The sequence below is a fragment of the Ochotona princeps genome, chromosome 33 (assembly GCF_030435755.1).
Source record: "Ochotona princeps isolate mOchPri1 chromosome 33, mOchPri1.hap1, whole genome shotgun sequence".
NCBI lineage: Eukaryota > Metazoa > Chordata > Mammalia > Lagomorpha > Ochotonidae > Ochotona > Ochotona princeps.
In genome coordinates, this window is record NC_080864.1 from 705,081 (window position 1) to 715,626 (window position 10,546).

General features: G+C 64.2%; 1 protein-coding gene across 2 annotated transcripts; it reads left to right on the forward strand.

Moving 5' to 3' along the window:
• Positions 1 to 2,170: 2,170 nt before the first annotated feature.
• On the forward strand, positions 2,171 to 10,191 carry C33H19orf38 (chromosome 33 C19orf38 homolog). 2 transcript variants are annotated; one of them, XM_004595747.2, is made up of 7 exons: positions 2,193 to 2,349; positions 3,045 to 3,344; positions 5,473 to 5,565; positions 6,107 to 6,134; positions 6,299 to 6,342; positions 7,725 to 7,762; positions 10,070 to 10,191. In XM_004595747.2, the coding sequence occupies exons 1-7, from the start codon at positions 2,319 to 2,321 to the stop codon at positions 10,181 to 10,183; spliced, it is 648 nt and encodes a 215-aa protein (XP_004595804.2). In that variant the 5' UTR covers positions 2,193 to 2,318; the 3' UTR covers positions 10,184 to 10,191. The 2 variants fall into 2 exon arrangements, with proteins under 2 accessions (XP_058514028.1, XP_004595804.2); XM_058658045.1 differs by lacking the exon at positions 5,473 to 5,565 and having other exon boundaries at positions 2,171 to 2,349.
• The last annotated feature ends 355 nt before the right edge of the window (positions 10,192 to 10,546 follow it).

Consider the following 10,546-nt stretch of genomic DNA (forward strand, 5'->3'; position numbering starts at 1 on the left):
TGGGCCGTGGCCGGAGGACTGGGGCTCCGCACACGCCGGGTTCTCTCTTTAAACGTTCATTCATGTGTATTGGAAAGGCAGATGTACAGAGAGAAGGTGTTCCATCTGCTGGTCCACTCCCCAAGTGTCTGCAATGGGCAGAGCTGAGCTGATCTGAAGCCAGGAGCCAGGAGCCTCTCCCGGGTCTCCCACGAGGGTGCAGGCTCCCAAGGCTCTGGGCCGTCCTCCACTGCTTTCCCAGGCCACAGGCAGGGAGCTGGGTGGGAAGGGGAGCAGCCGGGACACGAACCGGCGCCCATGTGGGATCCCGGCACACACAGGGCGACACCGTAGCCCCTGAGCCGTGGTGCTGGGCCCCCGCCTTCCACTGATTCTAAATGCTGCCATGGATCTGGGTCAATCTCAGTGCAGCTCCCTTTTATCCATTGCAAAGTTAGAGACTCTCCCCCCGTCTCGGCCGGGGGAGCCAGGAGCCAGGGGCCGCTTGCCCGTTTCCCCCTCAGCGGGAGGCAGGGCCCCCAGCCCACACCGTCACCTGTCACCCACTGCCTCGCAGAGTGTGTGCTGAGCACGGCTGGGTCTGGAGCACGGGTGGCCCACTGCCAGCCCGCCCACAAAAGATCTGCTTTCTGTTCTTTTGAGGGGTGTATACACCCCGGAGTAAAATTGCCAGGAGGCGGCCGTGCTGGCCGTGCTGGCCGTGCTGGCGCTGCTGCGGTCTCCATGTGAGGACCCACCCTGCCCTTGCCGCCTGGTGGCGGCGTGTCTTTCTGTTTCTGTCGCCTATGTGTGGCCTCTGCTTTGGCTTTCACTTTCACCCCTCTAAGTGGGTGTGAGGAAGGAAGTCCTTGTGAAATGGCTTGCTCTTCTATTTTTACCGTCGATTCTCATATTAATGTAACATTAGCAACAGTGCAGATGGCGTGGAGTTCTGGGTTCTGACTGTAGGCCTGTGACACCTGGCGCCGCTGGCTCTCCCGGGGCCGAGCACTGGTCAGGGCCCTTTATCTTCCTGTGACGTCTTGGGTCTTTGTGTTGTGGAGTTGTGCGAGAGTTTTTCCATGTGAAGCATGGGCCGCGAACCAGAGGGTGGAAGACATTTCTAACTGCCTGCTGGTCCATCACTCATTCACTCTCCCAAAGCCCACAGTGGCGCCAGGATGGGTCCAAAGCCCCGAACCCAGAGCCGACTACTCCAGGTTTCCCGTGTGGATGGCAGTGGCCCAGTCCCTGGAATCGGCCCTCCCGTTCCTGGTGTCTGCAGCAGCTGAGCTCCACGAGCTGGCTCCAGCGCCATAACCAGTGGGCTGTGCAGCTGCCTCAGGAAAGGCCCACGTGTGTCGGGTGCAGCTAAAGCAGCATCTGTGGCACTGGTGTAGCTTTATGTGTCTGAATAAAAGGACTTACAGCTCAGTGATCTCTGGCCAGTGTTGTGGCATCGTAGGTTAGGCTGCGGCCTGCGACCGTAGTTTCCTTACGAGTGCTGTCCAAATCCCAGCCAGTCCAGTTCCAGTTAGGCTGCCTACTCATGTGCCTGCCTGTGACGGCAGCAGAAGGTGGTGGCCCGAGGCTTGGGTCCCTGCCCGCCGTGCGGGAGACCGAGCAGCCCCAGCCTCTCAATCAAAGATTTCCTTCTTTCTGAAAGGCAAAGTAGCAAAAAGATCTGCCAGCGGCGGCTGGGCCAGGGCTGGGCCAGGCAGCAAGCAGCCAGAGGGAACTGGAGCTTCCTCCTCCAGGTCGCCCACTTGGGTTGCAGGGCCCCCCCCCGCCAAGCCCTCTTGAGCCATCGTGATCCGGGCTGTGCGGGCGTCCGATGCCCGCCTCCCGCAACACTCCTAGCTCCAGTTGACAGAGCAGTAAAGTAAGGCTTCAGGCGTCCACCCTGCTACCCTCCACCCACCTCTGCCCTGGTTCTGTTTCCTCTCTGACATGTGGCCGCCCCGGCTGCGGCTGTGGCGTCTTGGGTGGGAGTTTGTCACACAGCCCCAGGGGTCATCGCCCTCCAGCCCAGGTCTGTTTCTGGTGGGGGTGAAAAGGGAAACGCACACAGCCACACCTAACTGCGTCCTCTGGTTGCATTTTTTCCCTGCCTCTAATTTGCGGGACAGTGTGGCCAGCGGGGGGCAGAGAGGGTGAGGGGTGAGGGTGGGTGTGTGTGTGTGTGCGCGCACAACTTCCTGCAAGTGAGGCAACACCGAGCCCTGCTTCTCCTTTCCCGCCGCGGCCGCAACAGGAGGGATTGGCGGGGTGCCCCGGGCCCCTCCGGCCTCGCCCGCCAGAACCCCGGGCCGGCCGGGCAGCCGTGCGCTGGAGGAGGGATGCCCTGGACAGTCCTACTGCTGGTAGTCGGTGAGTGAGTGCTCCCCCCACCCCAGCCTGCCCCTCCGTCAGCAAGGGACCCACAGCCTGGGGAGAGCCCCTGGAGAGGCAGACCCCCGCCTGTCCCCCGACGGCCCACGCCGCCGCCTCCCTCTCCTGCCCCTCCTCCTCGGCCGCCAGCCTCTGGCCCATGCTGCTCCGGGTGGTGCGAAGCTGCCCCAGCTCTGCAGGACGCAGCCCGAGGCAGGGTGTCTTCAGGCATGTGTTAGGGCTCCCCGGTTGGTCGTGCATGGTCAAGGGGGCTGTTGTGAGAGGGTGCAGTGGCACCCCAGGCCTCCCTGCAGCCCAGGGGAGGTGTAGGGGTGTGGGTCCCACTCAGATGACCTAAGGTGGCCTCAGCCCCCAAGCCCCGGCCACCCCACCCTTAGCTGGGGACTCCTCTGAGCAACACGCAGGGACCCAGTGCGTCTGCAGGCAGAGCCCTCGGGGTCACTCCAGGGGCTCGACTACTGCAAGCCTCGCTTTCCCTACCACACAGCCTACTGCCCACTGCTGTGGAGTCGCCTCCGCTTTGGCTACGGAAGGGCCAGCGTGGGTCGGGCACGGCCTGAGGGAGGGCGGGCGTCTCCGGGCTCCCAGTGCATCTGAAGAGCAGCAGAGGAAGCCCAGAGAGGGTGATGCGCTGGCTTCGGGTCACACAGCCACACCCCTTCCCCGCACGGCAGGCTCCGGGGCCATCCCCGCGCCGTCCATCCTGCTGGTGGCCCCCCACCCGAGCAGCCAGGAAGACCCCATCCACATCGCGTGCGTGGCCCCCTGGGGCTTCTCGGGGGCCAACTTCACCCTGTACCAAGGCGGGCAGGTGGTGCAGGTCCTGCAGGCCCCGGCCGGCCAGCTCGGCGTCACCTTCAACCTGAGCGGCGGCGCCGGAGGAGCCACCTTCCACTGCCAGTACGGGGTGCTGGGCGAGCACGGCCGGCCGCAGCTGTCGGACCTCAGCGCGCCGGTGCGCCTCACCTTCCCAGGTAAGGGAGGGTGGGGGACCATGGCCACGCCCCGGCCACGCCCTACCACACCCACCAGGCTCCACCCCGTGTGACCCCGCCCTTTGCAACCCCTCCCCAGCACCTGCTGGTCCCCAGGCTGACAGGGACCCCTCCGCGCTGCGCCCCGCCTCTCCCCAGCCCTCAGAGGACGCTGAAGCCTCACGGGGTGGAGGGTAGGGCCCCCGTCGGCCTGCTCCCCCTGGGGCTGCGCCCACCCGAGCTCCAGCGCACCCCAGGCGTGGATGAGAGAACGGATGGGTGAATGAGGGACCTGGTGCCCTGCCAGCAGCTCCGGCTGGGCCTTCCCCACGGGGGCAGGGCCCCCAGTCCTGAGCCGGCCACTCTCCTGATGGGGGTGCGTGCTGGCAGGGAGCTGGGACTGGCGCAGGCTCCCCCATTCGGGGTGTAGATAGTGGTCTGTGTGTTTTTAAAAGCTTTTTAAAAAAATATGTATTTATTTTAAGGCAGAGTTGCAGAGAGAGTTGCCGGTCTGCTGGTTCACTCCCTGCATGTCCACCAAAGCCAGGGCCGGGCCGGGCTGGAGCAGGCAGGGCCAGGGTCCCCAGCGCGTGGGCCGTCTTCCACTGCCTGGACGGGAAATGGAGCAGCGGGCCTTGAACCGGTGCTCCTGTTTGAGGAACACAGAGCGGGCCAGCCTGGCTGGTGCACAGTGAATGAATGAGGTGGAACATGGGGCAGGCGGGGGCAGGGGGACAGGGAGGAGGATGGCCAGGGGCCGCCCCGCGGGAGGCAGCAGGGACCTGGGATCCTGGGGCAGCTCCCTGGTGGGAGGGTCGCCTGGCGGGCTGTTGAGGGCGTGGGTGGAAGGAGCCCGCGCTGGCAGAGGTGGACCCTGCGGTTTGCAGACGCAGCCAGGCCAGCCCGCAGCCCAGCTGCCATGACAGGGGCGCCTCTGTGTTCTGCCTGGCTCCCCGAGTCCCCTCCATCAAAAGCTGCCTTCTCTCCCCTTGGCCACTCCCGCCCGGAGGGCTGAATGCACAGGGCCCGTCCTGAGCACACCTGAGTGCCGGCCTGTCCCCGGCTGGCCTGCAGCCACCACCGGGTGGGCGTCTCCGTCCCCAGGGCCAGCTCTGCGGTGGCTGCGCCCAGCTGCAGCCAGCACCCCAGCGCCCACTGTCTCGGGCCACACACGCCGTGGGCTGCTGGCAGAACTGGGGCCTCAGGCATAGCTGCCCACCAGCCTTGGCAAAGATTCCAGAAACCCCGCGTGGGGGTTGAAGTGTAGCAGCAGAGCAGCCCCCACATCAACACCCCACTCTCTCCCCGGGAGGCGGCAGACCATGGCACAGGACTTGGGTCACCTAGGTGGGAGTTCAGGCGACAAGCTCGTCCCTCCTGTCGGTACTTGTGGGGGCGAAGCAGCAAAGAGGGGGCTCTGTCTCTCCACCTCTTAAATGAATGCAGTGCTGGAGGAGCACAGCTCAGTGCCTAGGCAGGCTCACCCGCCTCGTATGCTTCAACACCCCGTGGGGCGCCAGTTCGAGTCCCGGCAACTCCACTTCCCACCCAGCTCCCTGCCTGTGGCCTGGGAAAGCAGTGCAGGACGGCCCAAAGCCTTGGGACCCTGCACCCGTGTGGGAGACCTGGAGGAGGCTCCTGACTCCTGGCTTCAGATAGACCCAGCTCTGGCTGCTTGGGGAGTGAACCCACAGATAGAAGATGTGTGTCTGTCTCTCCATCAATCTGGCTCTCCAATAAAAATAATTTTTTTTTAATTGGAGCAGTGGGCAAAAACAGAGATGTTAACAGTCCCTAGCACCGCCTGCTTCCTCTTTATTCTGAGTGGGGTTCCGCGTGGCAGGCCCTCCCTCTCAGGGTGGCTGTGCCTGGGTTAAGCACTGCACGTGTTTTGGGGGCCCCCATCCTGCTCACATCTAGTAATCCATCCCAGCTGTCCCCAGATGAGCTCTCATTGGCTCAGCCCAGGCTTCACACCCATCCCTGAGCCAATCCCAGTGGTCAGGGGGCGGGGATATGCTGACTGGCCAGGCCCAGGTTTTCACTCAAGATTCCAAGGGTATAGCTGGGGGCGCGTGGTCAGCGCACGAGCAGGTGGCGCTCTGTCCCTTCCCGTTCTTTTCCCTAGTGCCCACGTGGATCCTGGCACTGTCCCTGAGCCTGGCTGGAGTCGTCCTGCTCCTTGCTGGGCTGCTGGTCATCACGCTGGTCGTAAAGAAAGGTAAGCGGCCCCTCCCTGCCCTGATGGGTCCACTCCGAAGGGGACTGCGGTGTTGGCGGCCAGTGGACGGAGGGCCCTTCCTGGCTGTGAGTCCCAGTCCCTAGGGCTGGGCTGGGCTGCAGCCAGGAGCCAGGAACGCTACCCTGGTCTCCTCCCACTACTTGCCTGGGTGGATGAGCAGAGAAAGATCTTCCATCTGTGGGTTCACTCCCCAAGTGACCAAAGTGGCCAGAGCTGAGCCAATCCAGAGCCAGGAGCCAGGAGCCTCTTCCAGGTCTCCCATGCGGGTGCAGGGTCCCCAGGCTTTGGGCCGTCCTCCACTGCTTTCCCAGGCCACAGGCAGGGAGCTGGGTGGGAAGTGGAGCTGCCGGTACCCAAACCAGGCTCTCCCATGTGCGTCTCACTGTCGGCTGGATGGCTGGGCCACGACTCCGCCAGCCCCTAAGTGCATCTCTGAATCCCTTCCTCCCTGAGTTTGGGGTTTGTGACACCTGAGCAGGCCGGAGGCGGACAGTAACAGATCATTGTTTACTTGTTGCAGTGAAAATGCACAAGTTACAGAGGAAGAGGTGAGACCCCTGGAGACCCCGCTCCCCTGTCCCCAGTTGGGTGTGGGCACAGGGAGCACCTGGGGGGAGGGAGGTGAGTGTGTGGGTGGGCGTATTCTGGGGCCGCCCACCCCCCAGCACCAGCCCCGCACTGCCGGGCTCACCCGGCCTTCCTGTGTTCCCAGAGAGCGCGATTCCTGCTGGGCCCAGATCAGCTTCAGGTCCTCAGGTGTGTGCCCCTCCCGGAACCTCAGTCAGCCCACCCCCTCCCCCAACTTCCTCCGCGACATGTACAAGGCGAGGACTTTAGCCACGAGGCTACTGCGCTGGGTCCAACCCAGAACCTTGTTGCTGAAGCCTTCCCCCAGACGCCCTGTTGTGAAAGCTCTGTCGTTCTGACCCCTGGGACGGTCCCACTGAGGAGCCGCTGGGTATGTCTGTTCCATCCTGGCTCCCACCTGGGAGGTGGTCAGCACGCACGCCCCACCCCACCCCTGCTCTGTCTCCTGGAGTTGGGGTCCCCACCTTGCCTTGCGGAAGGTGCCGTTCTGCCGGCCTCCACGAGGGGGCGTGCGGCTCCCCCAGGAGACCTCGCTCACTCTGGACGGGCCGTTTTTCTTTTTAGCATCAGTAATGGTACCTTTGCTCTTTCTGTCGGTGTTGTTATTTGAGAGGTAGAGCGATGGAGAAAGTGGGGGAGAGAGACAGAGATCTCCTATTCTCCTGTGGTTCACTCCCCAAAACCTGCAGCTGCTGATGGCGGCTAAACACCCCCCAGAGCCTGCAGCAGGGACAGGGCCCCAGGCGCTCGGGCCACCGGCTCGCAGGAGCGTTAGCAGGCAGGAGGGCCTGGCGTGCCAAGCCCTACCCTCCTGGCACCGCCTTGGGGGAGGCCTGGCGCCATCCCCCTCCACACCCGCTCCCCTCGGCGGACTCTAGACCTGGGGGTGTGGGCAGTGGAGACAGGCCAGTCACTTCAGGCCAAGCCGCCACTCGCAGGGCGGCGTCCCGGAGGGGCTCTCTGCTGACATGCCTAGGAAAGCAGCAGGTCATGGCCCAGATCCTGGGGTCCCTGCCTTCCCCACGGGACACCCGGATGAAGCCCCTGGCTCCTGGCTTCAGCCTGGCCCAGCGCCGGGATGCTGGCAACACTTAAGGAGTGAACCACTGGATGAAGTTCCTCTCCGTCTCTCTGCAACTCTACTAACTAAATAAATCATTTACAAAATATTTATTGGAAAGATATACAAAAAGGAGGAGAGACAGAGAGGAAGATCTTTCGTCTGTTGACTCACTCCCCAAGTGGCCGCAGTGGCTGGAACTGAGCCGATCCAAAGCCAGGAGCCAGGAGCCTCTTCCAGGTCTCCCACTCGGGTGCAGGGTCCCAAGGCTTTGGGCCGTCCTCCACTGCTTTCCCAGGCCACAGGCAGGGAGCTGGATGGGAGGTGGAGCAGCGGGAACATGAACCGGTGTCCATATGGGATCTCGGCGCATGCAAGGCGAGGACTTTAACCACTAGGCTACCATGCCGGGCCCTAATGAAATAGATATTAACAAGACAACACAAAACTGCTGACATGCAATCCTGGCTTCTCCCTGTGTGTGTTTCAGACATGGCCTTCGATAACTCCCTGTTCTCCATCTCCATGGTGAGTGGACGCTGCTCTGCTGAGGGTCCTGCCAGCGGGCGTTGGGGGAGGAGAGCTCCCTACCAGGCTGAGTGCACGCTGCGCATCAGCTTCCAGCAGGGGGTGACATGTCTGGGAGCCCAGCATTGGCTGGGAAAGTTCTGGGGTGCTGTCCTTTGGGGGAGCTGGGGCTGTGGGAGGGGCGGTCAGTGCTGGCCTGGGACTCAGCCGTGGCGGGGGGCAAGGGGTGGTGGTCCTTGGGGATGGCTCAGGAGCTGGGCATCTGCGGTGCTCACGGCTCCCAGCGCGGTGCTCACGGCTCCCGGTGCGGTGCTCACGGCTCCTGGTGCGGTGCCCACGGCTCCCGGTGCGGTGCTCATGGCTCCCGGTGCGGTGCCCAAGGCTCCCGGTGCGGTGCCCAGCTGGGCGGGCCCGGGGTGGGGCTGGCTGCCATGCCGCTTTGGGAGCCTGCCTGGCCCTTGACGCGCTTGCATGGTGGCTTGTTGCTGGGTGTTATTCTGCTTCCCTCAGGGCTGGGGTCCCTACGGGGCCTGCTGCCCACGTTGGGCACTGCCCATGAAGTGGGCTGCTCCCTGTTCAGGAGGGAGAGCAGAGCCTGCCCTGTGTGGCTGGGGAAGTGCCCCAGCAGCTGCAGTGGGCGCGGGGAGGGCCACCGACGCCCATCTGACGTGGCCTCGGAGGGCCTGCTGCATTTCCTTGGGGCCATGGGAGCGGGAGGCGGGGGCAGAGAGTTGGCCAGTGGTGGCCCAGGCAGGGGACAGGGACATCCCATTTCTTTCTTTTGGGTGGACGGGAGGACGATTGAGTCCTCTGGATTCCCCTAGGGCTCCCTTCTCTCAGGGGGAGGGACAGAATGAGCGCAACGAGTTAGACAGCCGCTGTGCGCTGCCCCAGTGCGGTAGAGCCTATAGTTTGGAGGAAAGGTGGTTTGGTTTTGTCTTAATCAGAAAGTCAGATTTACAGAGAGAAGGAGAGAAAGATCTTCCATCCGCTGGCTCACTCTCCAAGTGGCTGCAGTGGTTGGAACTGAGCCGATCCGAAGCCAGGAGCCAGGAGCTTCTTCTGGGTCTCCCACGCGGGTGCAGGGTCCCAAGGCTTGGGGCCGTCCTCCACTGCTTTCCCAGGCCACAGGGCTCCCCTGTGGGCGCTGCTGGAGCCTGTGGAGCTGTTGCACCCGTCCTAGGTTTGGCTCTTTTGTGACTTGTGGATTTCACGTGGCACGTTGTTGCCAAGGATTGCCCATGGGTCGCAGGTGTGGGCACATCCCGTTGAGGTGCAATTCTAACCCACGAGATGGGCAGTGTAGTCTGGGTTCCTAATGGGGGTGGCGGGTCCCAAGGCCCTGTGGCATCAGCAACTGTGTGTCTGGGCTGGGATTTGAACTCAGACACTGGGACCTAGGGGCTGTGTGTGTCCCCAGGCGCTGCCCTAACCTTGTGGGTCTTTGGGGTGGCCCTGGGTGGTGGGCCTGGATGGTGGGCCTGGGGGTGGCCCTGGGGGTGGGCCTTTGGGGTGGCCCTGGGTGGTGGGCCTGGATGGTGTGCCTAGGGTAGCCCTGGGGGTGGGGGAGGGTCGGGCTGTGTGTGTCCCCAGGCGCTGCCCTAAGCTTGTGCGTCTTTGGGGTAGCCCTGGGGGTGGGCCTGGGTGGTGGGCCTGGGTGGTGGCCCTGGGGGTGGGCCTGGGGGGGCCCTGGGTGGTGGTCCTGGGGATGGGGGTGGGGGAGCGGGCTGTGTGTGGACCTCAGGCTGCTTCCCTCTGCTTGCCGGATGCCCCAGCACGTTCCTCCCCAGTACTGCCCCAGCTTGTGCAGGACGCTGCGGGGAGCCTGGGCTGGGAGGGGGAGGAAGCCGTCACCCAGTCTGCAGGCGAGTCCTGGAATGCTCCCCATCTCACAGAGGGGAAACTGAGGCACCCAGCAGCGAGTCGCTCAGCTGAGCTCACAGAGCCAGGACAGTAGGGACCTGGGGCTGGAGCCCAGGAAGGAGGGGGCGCGGAGGGCGAGGCCTGAGGCCAGGGCGGTGGGAGGGGCTTGCGACTGGGTGGGGCCTGAGGTCGGGACTGGACCAGGGGTGTGGCCTGAGGCCTGGGGGCGGAGCTGATCCACGGGCGGGGCCTGGCCTAGTGGGCGTGGCCAGGCCTTGCACTGCTGCCTGGTGGGCGGGGTCTGAAGCCTGGTGGGCGGGGCCGGCCTCCGTTCGGTGAGGAGACCCCGGTGCAGCCCGGGCAGCTTCGGGCTCAGAACTTGGGGTCGCCCAGCTCCTCGGGCCTGCCCCCCATAACCCAGCGTCTCCCCCCGGCCCCACAAAGAAAGCGAGCTCGGACGACGACCCCGGAGCCCTGGACGGACCCCGCAAGCGGCCCACCTCCACGTCTTCCTCGCCGGAGCCCCCTGAGTTCAGCACGTTCCGGGGCTGCCCCTGAGCCGCGGCTCCCTGCTGAGCACCTGGAAGAGCAGGCCCCGGGGTGGGGGTCCCGGCCCTCTGTGGGAGACCCCGCCCCTCTGGGAGACCCCGCCCCTTTGAGTGGGGGGGTCCCGGCCCTCTGTGGGAGACTCCGCCCCTCTGGGAGACCCCGCCCCTCTGTGGGGGGGTCCCGGCCCCGGGGTGGGGTCCCCGGCCCCATTTTGGAAAACCTGGTTTCAGCTGTGTCCGTGGAGCCAGGGGATCCAGGCCCTCTCTCTGCCTGTCACTCCCTCTGTGTACTTGAACTTTCAAATAAATCTTATTTTAAGAGGAAAAGTCATAATAATCATAATGACCCACACTGCCATTCAGCGCCCCGGCG

Bases quoted from the DNA above. Each gene is read 5' to 3' on its own strand.
- C33H19orf38 (XM_004595747.2), top strand. From the start codon at position 2,319: ATGCCCTGGACAGTCCTACTGCTGGTAGTCG. The intron at 2,350-3,044 runs GTGAGTGAGTGC...CCCGCACGGCAG, and splicing joins AGTCCTACTGCTGGTAGTCG to GCTCCGGGGCCATCCCCGCG. The intron at 6,343-7,724 runs GTGTGTGCCCCT...TGTGTGTTTCAG, and splicing joins GATCAGCTTCAGGTCCTCAG to ACATGGCCTTCGATAACTCC.